General features: G+C 44.1%; 1 protein-coding gene and 1 long non-coding RNA gene across 12 annotated transcripts in view; one reads left to right on the top strand and one right to left on the bottom strand.

Moving 5' to 3' along the window:
- Positions 1–1511: 1511 nt before the first annotated feature.
- Positions 1512–5193, bottom strand: LOC140623024 (uncharacterized). Its single transcript, XR_012022706.1, has 2 exons — positions 4908–5193; positions 1512–4469 (listed from the first exon to the last, which is right to left on the bottom strand). It is a non-coding gene; the product is annotated as an uncharacterized lncRNA (long non-coding RNA).
- The window catches only part of ANXA2 (annexin A2), a 47381-nt gene continuing 32065 nt past the window's right edge, over positions 3585–18900 (top strand). For 2 of the 11 annotated variants that reach the window (XM_072808922.1, XM_072808915.1), the window contains exons 1-3: positions 5264–5372; positions 7864–7983; positions 17168–17226. In XM_072808922.1, coding sequence (XP_072665023.1) covers positions 17179–17226 — 48 coding nt within the window. In that variant the 5' untranslated portion in view covers positions 5264–5372; positions 7864–7983; positions 17168–17178. Of the gene's footprint in view, positions 4090–4426; positions 4450–5138; positions 5211–5246; positions 5373–5431; positions 5516–7863; positions 7984–11927; positions 11990–12910; positions 13088–17167; positions 17227–18900 lie in introns of those variants that run through there. The other 9 variants (XM_072808923.1, XM_072808916.1, XM_072808919.1 and 6 more) reach the window with 8 other exon arrangements.

The raw sequence follows: 18900 nt of genomic DNA, 5'->3' as shown, positions 1-18900 counted from the left end.
CCAAATCTTCAAATACAAGACATATCAAGGCTCAAAGATATAACAGCTTTATGGCTAGAAAGAGTGTAAACCATATAATATAGAGGAGTTGGGGCCATCCTGTATCTCACCAAACCAAAGATGGTATGTGAAAAATATGGTGTGATGGAAAAAGCAGTGATTTGAGGCAGAAAAATATATTCCAGCCTCAGATGTGTCTCTTACTAGTTTAAGGATTGTGTGGCAGTAGATTGTCTGTACAAGTGGTTGCCAACAATTCCTTCCACTCATGTCAATATATGTCACTTCCTTTATGAACAAGTGGAATCTATTTCCCGTTCTCTTGAATCTAGGTTAAATGACTTGCTTTGACCAGTAGAATACAGAAAACTAATAATGTTCCAGTTCTGGACCTGGCAGCTTCCATTTTCATTCCTGAAAACTATCAACCACCTTGCTACAGAGAGGACCTTTTGGCTCTTCCAGACTCTATTTGGGTATCCCTAGCCAATGCTAAATAGACCAGCGATGAGCTGACCCAGTGAACTCTCCCCTTTGTAGAATCATGAACAACTTGGTAGTTGTTGTTTTAAGCCTCTAAGATTTGGAGGTAGTTTATTTCCTAATAATAGTAACTGAAACAAATTAGTACCCAGATGTGGATTGTTTCTCTAATGAAAACCCTAAAATATGTGACATTGACTCAACTGTAGGCAGTATCCACTCTCTGGTTATCCACTCTCTTCTCCCATTCTGTAGGTTGTCTTTTAGTTTTGTTGAAAGGGTGGTGAGGAAATTGCTGTAGGAGGTTGGAGAAGCGGCAACCTAGGTTATGTATTGGCAAAATGTTTGACATTACCGTTGCTTGTGGTAACATGAATGACAGAAAATATGCCCAGTGAACTCTGAATCTAGCCAAGGAGATTTCTAGGCAGAATCCTGAAAATGCCAATGATCTTTATTTAACTGCTTATGATAAAGTATAAGAGGAGAAAAATGCACTAAAGAAAGCTGTTTGGTTTTTGAGCAGAATTGTTAGGCAGTAAGATTTACAAAGTAAGAAATGGCCTCAGAATAAAGATCAATTCATGTGTGACTATAAAACCTTTTTTTATTTTTAAGATTCAAGAGAGGGGCGCCTGGATGGCTTAGTAGGTTAAGCATCTGACTCTTGATTTTGGTGGGGTAAGTGATCTCATGGGTTGTGAGGTCCAGCCCAGTGTTGTTGGTCTCCAGGCTCAGCACAGGGTCTGCTAGAGATTTTCTTTCCCTCTTCCTCTGCCCCTCCCCCACACTTGTGAGCTCTCTCTCTCTCTCTCAAATAAATAAATCTTAAAAAAAAAAAAAAAAAAAGATTCCAGAGAGATTTAGTGTGGTACTCTGAACCCATCTCAGGTCTTCGCGCGGAATCTTAGGTGCATTGTTCTAGCCTGATAAGCACAAAGTAGAGAAGTCTGTTTTTAGAAAGAATAATACCTGTGAATTTTGGAGCATGGAGTTAAACATCATTAAGATTTACAGAAAACCCGTGATGTTTTTGAGAAAATTGTATTGGTTATAAATTATTGGAGCACAGAATGAACCTCAATAAGATTTATAGAAAATCCACAGTTTTAAAGATAATTGTATTTTTAAAAAAGATAATCGTTGGCAAGTAACGCAGAGCATTTTCTCATGTGCGTGTTGGCCATGTCTATGTCTTCTTCTGTGAGATTTCTGTTCATGTCTTTTGCCCATTTCATGATTGGATTGTTTCTTTGGTGTTGAATTTAAGAAGTTCTTTATAGATCTTGGAAACTAGCCCTTTATCTGATATGTCATTTGCAAATATCTTCTCCCATTCTGTAGGTTGTCTTTGAGTTTTGTTGACTGTATCCTTTGCTGTGCAAAAGCTTCTTATCTTGATGAAGTCCCAATTTGCCATCAGGGAAATACAAATGAGATACCACCTCACACCAGTGAGAATGGGGAAAATTAACAAGGCAGGAAACCACAAATGTTGGAGAGGATGTGGAGAAAGGGAAACCCTCTTACACTGTTGGTGGGAATGTGAACTGGTGCAGCCACTCTGGAAAACTGTGTGGAGGTTCCTCAAAGAGTTAAAAATAGACCTGCCCTATGACCCAGCAATTGCACTGTTGGGGATTTACCCCAAAGATACAGATGCTGGGACACCTGCACCTGCACCCTGATGTTTATAGCAGCAATGTCCACAATAGCCAAACTGTGGAAGGAACCTTGGTGTCCATCGAAAGATGAATGGATAAAGATGTGGTCTAGAAACGACAAATACCCACCATTTGCTTCAACGTGGATGGAACTGGAGGGTATTATGCTGAGTGAAGTAAGTCAATCGGAGAAGGACAAACATTATATGTTCTCATTCATTTGGGGAATATAAATAATAGTGAAAGGGAATAGAAGGGAAGGGAGAAGAAATGGGTAGGAAAAATCAGAAAGGGAGACAGAACACGAAGACTCCTAACTCTGGGAAACGAACTAGGGGTGGTAGAAGGGGAGGAGGGCGGGGGGTGGGGGTGAATGGGTGACGGGCACTGAGGGGGGCACTTGTCGGGATGAGCACTGGGTGTTATTCTGTATGTTGGCAAATTGAACACCAATAAAAAATAAATTTATTATTAAAAAAAGATAATTGTATTAATGAAAGAATTGCCAGCTTTCTTGGACACAGAAACACAACAAAGTGGAGTTTCTGGACCTTTGAGTTTCTACTGGCAGGAAGCAGGTTGAGAAAGCTACTCAGCTACAAATATGGGCCATTCTTAAGGAAAAGGAAAGACCTTTCAGACAGTGTAGTGAAGAGGCCAGAGGGCAAAGCCCAAAACTGATCAGACAATAGATTGAAGCAAGGGTCAGCACACTATAACCCATAAATTCAATCTAGCCTGTCACTGTTTTTGTGTAACCTACAAGCTACGAGCTCTGGTAGCTTCAGGCTTTGCTTCTTGAAAAGCCACACCATTACTACCCTGGTGTAGTGATGAAGAGCTGGAGGATGAGAGACCAGTGGGACAGGAGACCTAGCCTGCTCTCAGACATTCTAGCAACCCAGCTAAGACACTACACAAATGGGTTAAACCACTTCTGATCCTCCAACCCCATTTGAGCTGCCCCACCCAACATCATGTGGAACAGTCAAGCTGTCCCAACTGAATCCTGTCCAGATTGCAAAATCATGAGCAAATAAATGGTTATGTATGTTTTAACCACTAAGTTTTAATGGGAACTTGTTACATTAAGTAACTTGAGTGCATTATTTAATCTCTGGACTGGGCAGAGAACTTTATTTGGGTTCTAGCTTCATCTATAAAAATTAAGGATTAGACGAGTTAGTCTTAAAACCTCTCTCTGCTCTAACATTCTATTACTCTGAATGATTCTATTTTATAATTTTTGTGATGGCTTATCATTGCTAGCTAGTTACTATTAGGAGTGTTCAGATATGGCAAAGTGTGAATAAAATAGAGGCTTCAGAGGACAGTGTGCACAACAGTAGACATAATCTCACATCCATTGTAGTAAACATTCTCCCCAGCGGGGGGGAGGGGGGGGGAGGAAAAAAGAGAATCTTTGCACCAAGAGATTAAAAAGTTCCTTTATACTGCCAGAATTGGCTCCACATTCCTCAGATAGCAAACCATGACTTCTAATAACTTCATTTTTATAACATCGGTGTAAATTTCTGGAGCTTGAAGCAAACTGGCTATTGCACAGATCCGTATGTTTAAGTTTGCTGGAGTCTCAAGATAAATTAAAAAAAAAAAACAGTCTTTTGGAGACTTGGTGACTTTTATGCATTCCGTATGATTTGAATTAAATCTTAACCTTCTGTAGAGGGCCCACCACACCCAAATAGCAATAAGAGGCTGTGCACCCTGCCCTGAAAGGAATAGAAGGAAGGCTGGCTCCTGTCCGCCATTATAGTCTGCCTGTGTTCTCCTTCTGTTCCAGAATGTTCAGAGGAGTAGGCATATAAACACGATTTCTGCCTGTAAGGCTTTCACCCTAAACTGAGGAGCTATAAATTTTAAAACAGGGATTTCCTGGCTGGCTCAGTTGGTGGAACCAGTACTGCTTGATTTTGGGGTGGTGAGTTCCAGCCCAGGTCGGGTGTAGAGATTACTTAAAATCTTTTTTTTTTTTTAATGTAAATCAGAAATTGTATCATAAGAGCGGGTTTATTTTCTATGTGCCCTTGATAGGGCCTATCACGTGTCCATACCAGTGAATGAGCTTGGTAACAGCTCAGGGATGAGTGTCCAGGGACTCCCTTTGTGGCCAGCTGGTTTGGTGATCCTGAGCGTGGCAACCAATGTCCTTTGACTCGGCTTTAATTTTATGGTTCTCTGGAGTGAAACGGTTCTCAGCTAGAAAACAGACCGTAAGATCGGTGGAAAGAGTGAAAGAAGCATCAGGAGTAGGAGAAGAGCTCGGTGAAGCGCCTGAAAGGTGCAGAACAGCGGAGGGAGCTGCGAGAGGGAGAGAGAGAGAGAGAGAGAGAGAGAGAGGGAGAGAGGGAGAGAGGGAGAGAGAGAGAGAGATGGCAGTTAGGGGAGAAGAGGAAACTTCTTCGTTGGACTCGCGGCTCGGAGCCGCCGGCCCCACCCAGCCGCACCCCGGCCGGCCCGCGGGGGAGCCCAGGCCCGGAGGCGTGGCCAGAAAGGGAGAGGACCGCGCTGGGGAAAACGGGCTCCCAACCCCGGGGCGGAGGGGGCGGGGGCGGGGGTGGGGGTAGGGGCCTGGGCCTGGGCCTGGCTCCGGTTCCTCTCGTCCCAACTCCGGCCCCGGGCCTGGCTGTGCGCGGCGAGGCCCCGGCGAGCCAGGCTTTGCAGGGCAGGCCCCGGGGGCCGCCCCCCGCCCCTCCCCCCGCCCCCCTCCCCGCCCGGGGGCTGCAGGTCCGGGCTTACGCTGCTACGTTTGCAGACGGCACCGGGGAGTCTCGATTTACGTGTCTTGGAACAATTCCTTCTTCCACTGCATTGACGCCTAAAAACAAAAGAAAAGCGACTTATCGCAGCCCCGCGTCCCTGAGGCCTTGCTTGTCCCCTCGCCCCAGTCAGGGCTGAGAACTCGACGTGGCGCCAGGAGCGCGCTGGAGGAAGGGCGGGGGGAGGGGCCGGCCGCGGCCCGGGACGCCTCGGGAGGGCGCGGGAGGGCGCGGGGGGCTGGGCGCGGGGCCTCCAGGGCGAGGCCGCCCCGGGCCGGGCGGGGTGAGTCACCGGGCTCGGGTGGGAGCCGGCGGGGGGCGGGGGGGCGGGGCGGGGCGGGCCTCGCGCGCTGCGGGAGGCTGTGGCGGCTATAAGAGCCCCACCCAGGGCAGCCGGCGCCGCTCTGCACCCGGGGACGCTCGCGGCTCTCGGCGCCCGGCCCAGGTAAGCGGGGAGCGCCCCGCCCTCCCGCCTGGCCGCGGGGCGGGGAGCAGCGGGCCGGGGCGCAGCGGGCCGGGGCGCAGGGGCCTGGGGCCGCGGGGCACGGAGGGGCCGCGGGGCTCCGCGGGGAGCGGCGCCGTGGCCAGGTGCGCAGGGGAGCAGCGGCGCCCCGGGTCGGGGGTCGGGCATCCCCCGGAGTGCTCCCGGGGAGCGGGGCGCAGCGGAGGGGAGCGGGGGGGGAGCGGGGGGCCCGGGCGCTGGGGCGCCGCAGGGCGCAGGGTGTGGCTGCCCGGCAGCTCCCTCCACGCTTACCAGGAGCTCAACAGCCTTCTAGAAAGTGACCTCCATCAGCCTGAGGTCACTTTATTTGAAAAACAAAAAACAAAACAAAACAAAAAACAAAAAACAAAAACATTCACCTCGAACCCAAGCCCCGGGGGTTTGTGGAATTCCAACCGACCGGCTGGAGGGAAGCAGTGGGGCGTGGATGAGGGGGGTGTGCGGGGGCAAGGCCGCTCCCCAGGGACACAGCAAAGCCGAGAAACCCTCCGCTCGTGCTCCTCCGTCTAGGTTACCTTGTCGGAGAGCGACTTCTGATTTCCTTGTAATCTGGAGAGTTTCCCACTCGTAGACCATGTTTCGCGTCAGGAAGGAAGTGTCCCCCAGGTGCGGGGAGGGGAGGGAGGAGGGAGGGGATGTCAGTGACTGTGAGTCCCCGATGGTGCCGCAGCGAGTCCGGGACCCGGGTCAGGGCAGGGCGTGGCCCCCGGGCTGCTCCGCGCAGCGCGGCTCAGCCCTTGGGCCCCATCCACCAACTACCTGGCTGTTGAGAAGGTAGGAGGAGGTCCGTCTCCCCTGTGACAGTGGCTCAGGGGTACCTGAGCTTGCCTCCACCTACACAGGTATTATGGAAGATCTCAGAAACCATGTTCATTCAAGAATAAATCTGTAAAGCACACTGGACGCACGAGGTGCCATGCACATGCCCACGCACGTTGTCGCTTTTGTGTTGATTTACCTTTGCAAAACTATGGGGATTCTGAATGTGTCAGAGAGCGGCGGCCCCCTGGGCGCCCACTGGGGCCTTTACCCTAGAGCTTTGAGATCCTAGAGTCTGGGAGTCCCCCGCCCCAGCTCAGACCTACTTTACTGATGGCTTCTGTCCAAAACTGCGGGCTGCCCTGTCTGGAGCTTGGTGGTTTGGAATGCAGGACGTACTTTCTCACCGAAGCAATGTTACAAAGGTGGTTAGGTTCCCAGGTTAGCCCAGGACCCTCCACTCAAAAGGCTCTGTATCTAAGTATTGCCTTGATAATACATGCTTAATTTGGGGGTTGGGGGGTAAAGGTAGGGAGGAAAGGCGGGAGGATAAAGGAGGAGGATATGTGGGTAGGAAGAATACATCACTGAAATATTATTCTGGAACTTTCCTAGTTTTAAGGTTGGCCAGATTAATTAATTGGAAACTTGTATCTTTGCCCCCGCCCCCCTTGTTTTTCCACCTTCCTCCTGTGACCTTAGCATCCCTCTTCTCTGACCTATTAGGAAAGCCATTAGGCTTATCCAGTTCTGCGGCCATCCTTCCTCCTTTTCACTTTGGTGCACTTACACTCAGCTAGAGACCAGCAAATAGAATCAATATTCATTAAGTTAAGAAGGTTGGTGGTCCTCAGCAACACAAAAGAGTTGTGTTATTTAAAAACCCAAGAAAACCTTGTTAACCTAAACAGATCTGTGCTGTATGAAATTAGAGGCCTCGGAATTAAGGAGCCACATAATTATGACATTCAGGCATTGTGAAGGAAGATCTCCGATGAGGCCAGCTTCAGAGAAGCAAACTTGGGAGAGGAGTCCTCTGGCCAGTGGCGTTAAGACAGTCCCGTTTAGCACTTCCCTCCCTTCTTCTGAGTCCATCTGTTACCCAAAAGCTTCAAGGGTTTCTCCGAAAGTATCCATCAACCAACATCTGTAGTGCGAGGATGTGACCATCAATGTGCTTTTCTTTTTAGTTGAGGGTTTATGATTTGGAGACCTCATGGATTTTGTAATTTCCTGCAGTGCCAAATGGCCTGCCTGTGGCAAATGCCCAGGAAATACTGCTTACTCACGGGCTTTGATTAGGTGCTTATTCTTGGATTGCGTCTCAGTTTTTAACATCTTGTGTCTTTGAGCTATTAAAGTACCGTATTGACTGACATTAGGCTGGCTGGCATGGCCATTAGTTTCCTGACTAATTTCTGATTTAAGTAGTTTTCCTGGCAAGGTAGGTATCCTTCTATAATTGGTATTGATCTTGAGGGCTGTAGGCTCTTCCTGCACCATTGGGCCTAGAATCTTGCACTAACACACCCATGAGCCTTGTGCAGGGCTGTGGGCCGGCTGAGGCATTTTTTTGTTAATGAAGAGTGGCTGTGTCCCAGTCTCTACTGGGCTGCTTTGAACATCCATTCATTCCATGATACTTAATAAGCATCTTTTCATGTTCTACTCACAGATAAAGGTACTGGGTATGCAAGAGTGAACAAAAGAGACTGAAAAAAACAAACAAACCAGAACAAAAAAACCCTGCTCTTGAGACTTTCAAGTCTGGTGGGGAGAGAAAATAATAGACAAAGTAAGTGAATTGTGTAGACGGTAATTGGATTCTGAACTTTACATTTTCCCAAATTAATATTTAGTTTCCAAACTTAGCAGGGGCTCATTTCCCCCCCTTAGTCTAGCTGTTCCACAAACCTGAGTGTCATATTTAGCCTGCCTTGTGGTAGTATTTTTTTAAATTATTGTTACTTAACCTGCCTTCCGGATTTGATCATAAGAATTAAATAGAAATGGAATGCTTCTCTTTCTCTCTCTCTCTCTCTAATTTTTTTTTTTTTTTTTTTTTTTTTTTTTTGCACATGGGAATCTACCTCCCTCATTTTCCCTAGTGCCTCACCCCATTCTAGTTGGAGGCTACATCAGGAAATTCTGATTCTTTTAAAAAATTCTTTCCACTCCTTTACTGGTATGCTCTTCCTTCTGTTGCCAGAGGCAGTCTCCGTCTACTTTGTTGGGAGGCAGGTCAGCAGTAGGGGTCAGGAGATGCTCCGGCTTGTTTTGGGTGGTTCCACTGAGATTACCTCTGAATCTCCCTTCTAGGGTACACCCTGAAGCTTAAAGACATCTGTGCTCAGTCATGTCAGGGAGAAGTCAGTATATCCAAGTAGTCTGAGTTCTAATCCTACGTTCTGTGTGGAAAGTTCTGAATCAGAGGAGTGGCTGTGACCTGGAGTCCTTGCTCTTTGTCTCCCTACCACACCCAGGGAACACACTCATAGCTCAGAGGAAATGGGAGTCCCAAGGCCACTTGCAAGTTCTTCCTCCTTTCTGTTCCTTCCTTGCATTCTGTGCCCTAGGAGATGTAGGTCGCATTTCCACGTTGTCCAGTGGGTAGAGCTAGGACCCAAGCGGTCCTGGCAGTAGAAGTAGGGTACTGGGGTGGGAATATATCAAGAGAAGAAAGAGGCTGCCGCTGAAGTGATCTGTGAAGATTTGTAAGGAAGCTGCTGGCAGCTTAAGCATCCAGCTCAGAATGTATGGAAATAGGATGTTCAGTCTGAGGGAGAGAAAGAATGATGGGCAAGAGTGCATTGAAAAAGAAGACATAATGAAATGGAAAGACCCAGGGTGTGTAAACCATCCATAAATGCGAATGGGCGCCTACTGCACTCAGACCTATAAGGAAACAAGTGATTGTGACAGAAACCTGTGGGCAGATAACATGGAAGGCCACTTTAATATACTCATTTTTGACATTTCACAGACACACAGAGACAGGACCATAGAGCAGGAAGAGGTGCAGGAGAAAAAAGTACATTATTTTTTGTATCCTGAAGTCTACCGAGGATGTCAGTTGATCAAGATTGAGTGTTTCCAGAGGGGGGAACTCGGAAGAATTTGGGCCTAGAAGTAGTAGAAGTATGCTGAGTGTATTTAGAGAGGAATTACCACCAGTCCAGCATTCCTGCAATGCCAGGTGTGCATATGCACTTATGTAGGGGGCTGTGGAGGAGATACTTGTGGAAAGGTAGGTAAATTCCAAAGTGTGGGAGATCTTGAATGCTGAGTTTAGGCTTTTTCTGTAGGTACCAGGTTCCTCTTAGAAATACTGTATGTGAGGGGCACCTGGGTGGCTCAGTGGTTGAGCATCTGCCTTTGTCTCCGGTCATGATGCTGGGGTCCTGGGATCGAGTCCCACATCAGGGAGCCTGCTTCTCCCTCTGCCTGTGTCTCTGCCTCTTTCTCTTTTATGAATAAATAAATAAAAAAATTTTTTTAATAAATAAAATCTTAAAAAAAAAAAGAAAAAAGAAACATAGTATGTGGGCCATAAAACATTGACATTGAGCTGTAGATGTGAAGGCCTGGATTTCCCAACCCTGAAAGCGTTCCATGCCAACTGACTTCATTCTTCCTGCCAGTCTCTTTCCACCCACTCCAAACCCATGACAGGGAACCGAGTACCTCGGAGAACAAGAGGCTGCCACGTAGGTCTGTAGGTAGCAAATGAACACATACTGATTCAGATCAGGCTGCAGAAGGGACGAGCCAGAGCAAGTGCTGTTGTGTCCGTCCTGCTCAGTTTGATCAAGGCCACTGGGCACAAGTCCAGGATTTCTGCAGGATTACTTGGCCCTGTGACTCAGGCATTGATCAAGACCATAAAACCAAGGACAAAAGTCTGTGTTTTCAGGAATGTTCTGTTCAATAAAAATGCTTTGAGGGGTGAGGGATATGAATTCCACTCCCATATTTTTTTCCCCTCTTTTGGTTTAAAATTCCAGTTTGACCCTGTAGGCCTGGAACTCTGCACAGGGAAGGTTTTGGTGGGGAAACCCAACCCTCCCCACTGCCACCCCCACACATTTTCCTTTTTAAAAATCCTCATTTGTATCATCCAGTTCCTGATTGATTCATCATGGTTGCTAGGGCTGTGTTTTGTGGTAACACATCAACACCACTTTTAAACTAAAGTAGGTGTGTCCACAAAACTAAAGTGGGTGTGTCCACAAAACTGGTGGAGTATATTCAGATTGCAGATTTGGCTGTGCAGACCAGCCCTGTAGCAACATGTATTTGTTTGTTTGTGCGAATTAATATTTGGGTTTTCTGGAGCTGGTTCTCAATTCATTTCAGTAGAACTTGTTCTTGCTGTTGGCAAAGTGTTAACTTTTGGATTTGCTTTGTTTCAACCCTTTTTGCAAATTTTGTTTTACTTTCCTTTTTCGGGGAGAAGTTAAATCTGTTTCACGTGTACTGTTTTTATTAACCTGTGTTTGAAGTGAAACAATAAAACAAAAAATATATACAGTTTTTAAAAAAAGGACAAATCCTTAAATATCTTTAAAACAGTTCTTATGTTAAATGTAAATGATTGTTTTTCAACAGCTGCACAGATTTCATTAATGTCTAGCTTTGCCCTCCATGGGCTTTTCCAGTCAGGCAGTTAAGAGTCTTTATTCATTAATATTTTCAAGGCCAGAGGAGAAACTGTTCCCTTCATGGCTGGGTGGTGGGCCCGGGGTGGGGGTGGGGGGGGTTGCTGTAAGGCATGAGTGTGAGTCTGTTCTCACTCCAGTGGTGACTTATTTCAACCAGTTCGAAGTGGGTGTGGCTCTTTCACTAAGTCTCTCTGTACCTATTTTCTTAAAGAAAAAACTTTGCCTGATAAAGAACCATTTTAATAATCTTGTTTAGTCAGTCAGCCCTTCCCTGGGAATGGAAGGTACTGGTATGTGCAGATACTACTACTCATCAACAGGTTGAATCTGCTGGCCACCTGCCCCCCCACCCCAACACTGCATCTTTTTTACAAGTTGAAACCAGTTGGAGATCTGGGTGAGGCCGAAGTGCTGGAAAGAGTGATGCAGACTGCCATTTTCACGTTGTCTGCCAGGAAAGGAGCTGCTGTTCTGCTTGTAACACACTTAAGAGTTTTACACTGTGGGGGACACCTGGCTGGCTCAGCCAGTTAAGCGTCTGTCTTCGGCTCAGGTCATGACCTTGGAGTCCTGGGATCAAGCCCCACGTGGGGCTCCCTGCTCAGTGCAGAGCCTACTTCTCCCTCTGCCCACCGTCCTCCACTTGTGTTCTCTCTCTCTTGCTCTGCGTTCTCTCGCTCTCTTGCTCTCTCTCTTAAATAAATAAATAAATAAATAAATAAATAAATAAATAAATAAGTAAATAATCTTTTAAAAAAAGGATTTTACACTGTGATGAGTCAATGGGGGGTGGAATTGTCTCAGGCTCATAGACTTTTATTCTCAGAGTAGTAGGTAAACTGAGGCAGAGCTACAGCTTTCAGTAAGAAAATTCAGCCTCTGGAGCCAGTGTGGTGAACAGTTAACAATGAGCGTTGGGGAACAAATCACTTCGGCTTTCTGGCTCTCTCATATTTCCACAGCCAAGCTTAAATTTGCACCGGTCAGAAACTAATATTTTAGGCCTCCCACAGGGCACTGAGTTAGACACGGCTTGCTTTAAACTTGTCCATCTGGTTCTCCCACCACCCAGGGACAGACATTCTTTCTCTGTTCCTTCTCAGCCTTTCTCCCATGTTTGTCTGGCTGGAGACTTCCAGGGTGAGTTCCCTTCTCAAACCTGCCAGTACCTCACCATTAATCTCTTAGCTGATCTCCCTCGTATTACTTTTATCTTTCTGTCTTGAATCTTAATCTTTCGGAATGGAGAACCATTGTGGTAAAGTTGCAAGGGTGAAGGCTCAAGAGTCAGAAGACCCAGATTCTGGCCTTGCCTCGATTCTCATTAGCTGAGTGGTCTGGGCTAACGCCGCGGGTATCTCACTGGGGCAAGAAGGAAAGAGGACTGGAAAGCCCTGTGGGGGTAGAGTCTTGTGTGTGTCATCACAGCCCTCAATGCAGTGCAAGCCAAGAGTGTGTGCCTGTTAGCGATTTGTCGATTGATTATTTGAAGGGTACCAGTATTTGCAACCTAACAGCACTACGAAGACATTCTTTTTCTGCTTTCAAGGGTAGCACTGCACTGACATGTTCTCATTAATCAAACGGACTGTTAAGCTAATGTTTTACCAAACATTATGAGTGGCAAAGCGGACTGTTTCTTCTAGAGACTAATCAGTCCTCCACAAAATGACTGCATTGCCAGGGGATCAGATGTAGTGAAGAAACAAAGGGCCATTTTTTATCTATAAGATGAAAATGTATTTGCCATTAAGCTTGCATGAAATAGGAAGTATTTATCGGATACAAAAGGACTTACACTGATATGATAGCAAGCTTCATGGAGACCATTTTGTGGCTATTGTGACTTTCTTGCTTTTTCTGCAGGATGATTCTAAGTAATACAAATATAAATGTTAATAATGCCGAATACCAACTTGTAAACTAAGTTTACCTAGCACCTGGAGTGTGCAAAGGCCCTGTGAAGTTTGTGGGGGACCAGGACTCTGTGAGGGAAATGAAATAAAATATACTCCCTGTGCTTTGTATTGTACTTAGGCATTTGCCGTTTGAATACTTGGTACATGCAGGAACTCCGTACATTGTGCTCAGCAAAAGAAGTCTGGTGGCATCAGAAAGTGCTTTTGCAGTAGAAGGTGGGAGAGAGCACGTGGGTTGGCAGACCTGCCACCCTGTTAGCAGATGCCAGAGTAGTGGTGACCTCAGGAATGGACATGGTCACCAGAACTAAAAGAAGAGGTAAAGGCAGGGGGTGGAAAGGGGAGGAAGCAGGAGTCAGGGCACTGTGGATGAAAGGAGCAGTGTTTGGGGAGAAGCAAGTAACTGTTGGGCTCAAGTCCACTTTTATTGGAGGAGTAGATGGAGAGCACTGAGGCTGGGTGTCTGTGCCAATCTTTGAGGGCTGGCCTGAGCCGGAATAAGAGAATGCCATTGAGGGATAGGTTTCGAACTATTTCAACGAGATGAAATACAGGAATTTACTTGATAGTAGTGTGTAGGATTGAGTTGATGAAAGAACGGCCCAACAGTTCACGATGAAACAGAAAGAAAGATTTGTGGGGCCTTTAAAAAGCCCTATTTTTTCCTCTCCTCAGTGTGTTGTGGCTGTGGGAGAAGAATCAGCAGGAATGGAGAGTGTGTATCAGATTGTCTTTGACATGTACAGTAACGAGGGTGCCATGTGGGACAAACTTAGGCAGCTGCCTGCAAAGCCAATGCTCAGGGCTGGAAAGGGAGCTTGAAGGAACTATGCAATGGAAGCTTACTGTGCACTCTGATGTGTAGGAGATTCCCTACACATCAGAACCAATGGGAGGCACCTAATCCACACTTTGGGAGCAGAAACTTACTGATCCTCTCCTTGGGGTTTTGCTTTTATTTTGGCATTTTTATTTCTTAGCTGTTTACAGTGGGGACTAGAATTCTGTAAGACAGACGACAGTAGTTTACCCCTCACTGCAGACCTACTGCAGTTCTGACGGAGGCTCAGGGGTGATGGTCAAGGTCAGGATGGGGTGGTTAGTGTCCTAGGGAATTCATCTCCACTTTGGTGATTCTTAGGCTGATGGATACTGACAAGACCCTTTGGAATGTTCCTTGGCTCAAGTAGAAGTAGGAGATTTCTCACTCTATCAAGGAAGACTCAAACTTATTTGTCCTGACAAGAAATCTCAAACTTAATTTTCACATGACCTTGCCACTGCAAATGTTTTTTTTGGACCAGACTAGGATTGGACCGTGGTCATGGGATAGTCTAGACTAGCACTGCCCAACAGAACTAGAATGTGAGCTTCATATGGAATTGTAAACTTCTAATAGCTATATTAAAAAAAAAAGGGGGGGGGATCCCTGGGTGGCGCAGAGGTTTGGCGCCTGCCTTTGGCCCAGGGTGCGATCCTGGAGACCCGGGATCGAATCCCACGTCGGGCTCCCGGTGCATGGAGCCTGCTTCTCCTTCTGCCTATGTCTCTGCCTCTCTCTCTCTCTCTGTGTGACTATCATAAATAAAAAAAAAAAAAAAAAAAAGGAAACAAGTGAAATTAAATTTAAATTGTGTATTTTGTTTAACCCAACATACCCAACATATCATAAATACAACATATGATCAGTATAAAAAACAGATTTTATATTCTTTTTCTCATGCTAAGTCTTCAGAATCCATTGTATAGTTTACACTTACAGCATATCTCAGTCTGGACAGGACATTTTCCAAGTGCTTGATAGCCATGTGTGGCAGGTAGCTACTGTTATTGGAGAGACGTATGACCTCCCATACTGGAGTGGTATATTTGCTACCACCGATGAACCTGCATTGACACATCACTATCACTCCAAGCACATAGTTCACATTAGGGTTCACTCTTGGTGCAGTACATTCAATGAACTTTGATAAACGTATAATGGCATGTGTCCACCATTATAGTATCATGCCTAGTAGTTTCATGGCCCTAAAAATCCTTTGTTCTCCACTGATTGACTCCTTTCTTTCCCTCTAATTCCTGGCAACCACTGATCTTTTTACTGTCTCCACGGTCTTGCCTTTTCCAGAATGTCATGTAGTTGGAACCATACTATGTATGGAGTATATAGCCCCTCAGATTAGCTTCTTTCACTTAATAATATGCTTTTAAGATTCCTCCATGTCATGACAAATACCCACCATTTGCTTCAATGTGGATTGAACTGGAGGGTATTATGCTGAGTGAAATAAGTCAATCGGAGAAGGACAAACATTATATGGTCTCATTCTTTTGGGGAATATAAATAATAGTGAAAGGGAATAGAAGGGAAGGGAGAAGATATGGGTAGGAAATATCCAGAAAGGGAGACAGAACATGAAGACTCCTAACTCTGGGAAACGAACTAGGGGTGCTGGAGGGGGAGGAGGGCGGGGGGTGGGGGTGAATGGGTGACGGGCACTTGTCAGGATGAGCACTGGGTGTTATTCTGTATGTTGGCAAATTGAACACCAATAAAAAATAAATTTATTATTAAAATAAATAAATAAAATTACAATATAAAAAATAAAATAAAAATAAAAATAAGAAAAAAGAAAAGAAAAAGAACCTGAGATCGTGACTGGAGCCAAAGGCAGATGCTTAACATACTGAGGCACCCAGATGCCCCTGGAACTGGGCTTTTTCTTCATGGAAGGTTTTTTATTATTAATTCAAATCTCTTATTTTGTTATAGATATATTCAGATTTTTTATTTCTTCTTTGGTCAGCTGCAAGAGTTTACCAATTGCTAAGAATTTATGTATTTCATATGTTTCATATTTTATGCCATAAAATTTTCCATAGTCAACATCATCAGCAGACCTTCCTCTACTTGTTTAATCATTTACTTTAGTTCTCTAACCATCTTTATAATGACTACTTTGAAATCTTTGTCTAATAAAGATTACATCTGGCCACTCTCAAAAAAAAAAAAAAATTCCTCCATGTCTGTTCATGGCTTGATAGCTCATTTCTTTTCATTTTGAAGAATATTCCATTGTTCAGGTATACCACAGTTTATTTACAGACCAAGACCTTTTACAATCAGGATTATATCCCAGTGGTGAGACATAGTCGAGGTGGGGGTGTCTGAGAGCTGTAGGAAAGGGGGCAATTGGAATAGGTTTGGTTTTCTTTTTGCTGTGCTTAAAAATCTTCTGTGATCATTAAGAAGAGAGAGGGGTGGTCTAGGAGCTAGCTCAGGGTGAAAATCTTGCAGAAATATATCCATAAGCACAGATAAAGGCGAATCTTCTTTTCTTACATTTCCCCACCTCCATCCAACACGGAGCCTGGAATCTACTTAGTCGAAAGCGTTCCTGTAAGTTAGCAAGTGTCTGCATCAAATATTCCCTCCAAGCCAATTTTATGAAAATATTTAGACCATGCAAACTGTTGGAAGAGAATGGAAAGCTGAATTTGCATGGGCATAATTACCTTGATGAAAAAATATTAAGCAAGAAGAGACCACAGCAGGAGATGCTGTAATTCAGACGTCAATCCCACTGTTTCAGGATACAGTTCCGCTCTATTTTCTTATTTTGGGAGTGATAATGCTGAATGACCTATCTTGTCTCAGTTGAGATAGATTTCCTGCTACTTGGGCACTCTTCATTGGCAGAGGTTGGTAGATCAATTCCGAGAACTGTGTGATTGCAAAGCTGGAAAGCCAATTCATCAGGCTATAGTGTCACTGACTGATTAAGTGTATTAACTGGAAGATGACTTCATTTTAGCCCTATTGAATCTTAAAAAAGAAGAGTCTGGAATGAGTTAATGTCAGAAAATATCTCCATGGTCTTTTTCATAAACTGTCAATATCTTCTAAGCATTGGTAAACTAAGAAAATAATCACAGGTAGTAATAAAGGTTCTATTTAGGAATGGGCCAACCTGCAAAGGCTATTGATTTCAGGGTCCTTTTCAATAAGGTTAATCGCTAGTGAGAAATACAGAAGTAGGTGCTGGTTGGACAAGCTTATCACTTTTTATGAGAAGTGGAAGACTTAGTTTTATCCTGTTAGAACAAGTTGCATGAGCCTTGAGGAGCATTTTGTTTTTGTATTCACAAATCAGTCTCCCCAGGTTCTGTTTACACAGAGCAGGATGGCTACTTCTGTAGTCCATCCGAAACTAAGACAAACCATTTCCCAGCTTTAATTTGCCCAATCATAAGATAGGAATTGCATCTATTTGCAAAAATTACTCTAATATCCTCAGATGCAATGGTCCAAGAAATAGAGATTAGTATAATGAATCACTGCGCTTCGGGGGAAAGGAAGCCTCTTCATCAATACTATTTGTTGTACTTTTTTCCCCAGCTTCCTTCAAAATGTCTACTGTTCACGAAATTCTCTGCAAGCTCAGCTTGGAGGGTGATGTAAGTATATCATTTTCACTTTGTGTAATTTTTGCAAATTAGACATCTCTCTGGATAACTGTGCTACTCTCTTTCCTTGTACATCTAAGGACAACGAGGACAACATTTAGACAATCATTCCCCCCCTGCATTCCCCTTTTCTTCCCCATTATTTTTGCTGTTGCTAGTAGTTCAATTTGACAGATATGTGATGGCTCTAGAAGCTTTTCTGGCATCACATTAAAATTGGACAGGCATTAGTGACACTGGAGTTTTATCCTGCTATATACTTAGCGTGTCAGTGGTAGTAAGTGTCATGATGATACATGAGTTTTAATGTCATGCCCTGGCATTTTAGTGATGATTGGCATAAGCTACAGCCATGTCAAAAATGATCCTTATTTTTTTGGGCTTCTTACAGTGATCAGGAAGTTATTCTAGATTAGGACTTAGACCTTTGTTGTTTTTAATTTAGCACCTGGGAAATCTTTTCTTCAGAAGAACTAGAGAACTAGGATTTTTTTGTGTGTGTTTGGTTTTTGGTTGTGTTTTGTTTTCTTTTTAGCTAAATAAGAAAGTATTCTAATTTATCATGTTTCCTTTTATTGCTTTGGCTATTAGGGAGCTCAGAATTATATCTAATTGTCTTTCACAGGAAATATGTGGACCTGGAAATTCTGATGCATCTGCTTTTTTTTACAGTTAAAAATTTTTTTAAATTATATGTGAAATTATACATAATTGCAAGTACTTTTAGAATCAAGTAGAATTTATGATATGAATAGGTGTAAATATCTAATAATACCATACATCTTTCAGATCATCTTGGCAGAAATGGCTTTTACAAGTAATACTGGTTTGTAGGTATATCATGCCAATACCTCGAAATATGCTCTCACTGAAATCAAAATACATTGAAACACTCAAACATCTGTTGACAGCAGTTTGTATTGGGTAGTACAGAACCCTCTGTATTATCTCTGGTGCTTGCCATCAAATGTTCAGATAGATGATGTCTATGCAAATACAGATTGTATGGAGTAGAGAGCCTATATATTTTTCTTATTTCTTTGAGGAACTTGTACGCACTGTTGTCCAACAAGTCCAAGAGCTAAATGATTTTTTTTTTGTAATGAATCTGATTGTTAGATTGTTTTTAGTATCAGATTTCAGAAAAGGACTTTTTGTGTAGTCTTTGAAGTTACTTTAGTATGATTTATTTCTCTGTGTGGAGAAATAGGACTGCAATAGAAAATTTCATATATTCCCCCATATTTTAGAGGAAGAAAAAAGTCACTTTTCCTCAGTAATTTGATTTTCAGACAAGTGGATTTTACAGCTAATAGGTTCAATTAACTATTTATTGTTGTTTCTAGAAATTAAAAAAAATATGCAAAACTTTCAGTACTTGCTGTTTTTGGAATAAGATGACATAGCACCTAGGAAATGAAGCCATATGTGATATGGCCCAATGGCCAGATTGCCTGCCTTTGCAAATAATTGCTGGTACTGTTAATAAATAGGGAAATGTTTTTCTTAGATTTCCATCCACATTTTGTAGGCACCATAAAACATATAGTATTTCAGAATAGCCCTTTGTCCATACCTTTTCCTGAATGTATGTTCCATTTCCATTGATTTAATCTTACTGGAAAGTTCAGTAAAATTAGAAAATACTTTAATAATCCAGTTTCA

Source organism: Canis lupus, chromosome 32 (assembly GCF_048164855.1).
Source record: "Canis lupus baileyi chromosome 32, mCanLup2.hap1, whole genome shotgun sequence".
NCBI lineage: Eukaryota > Metazoa > Chordata > Mammalia > Carnivora > Canidae > Canis > Canis lupus.
Note: the sequence above shows the minus strand (reverse complement) of the source record. Positions and strands in the feature narration are given on the sequence as shown.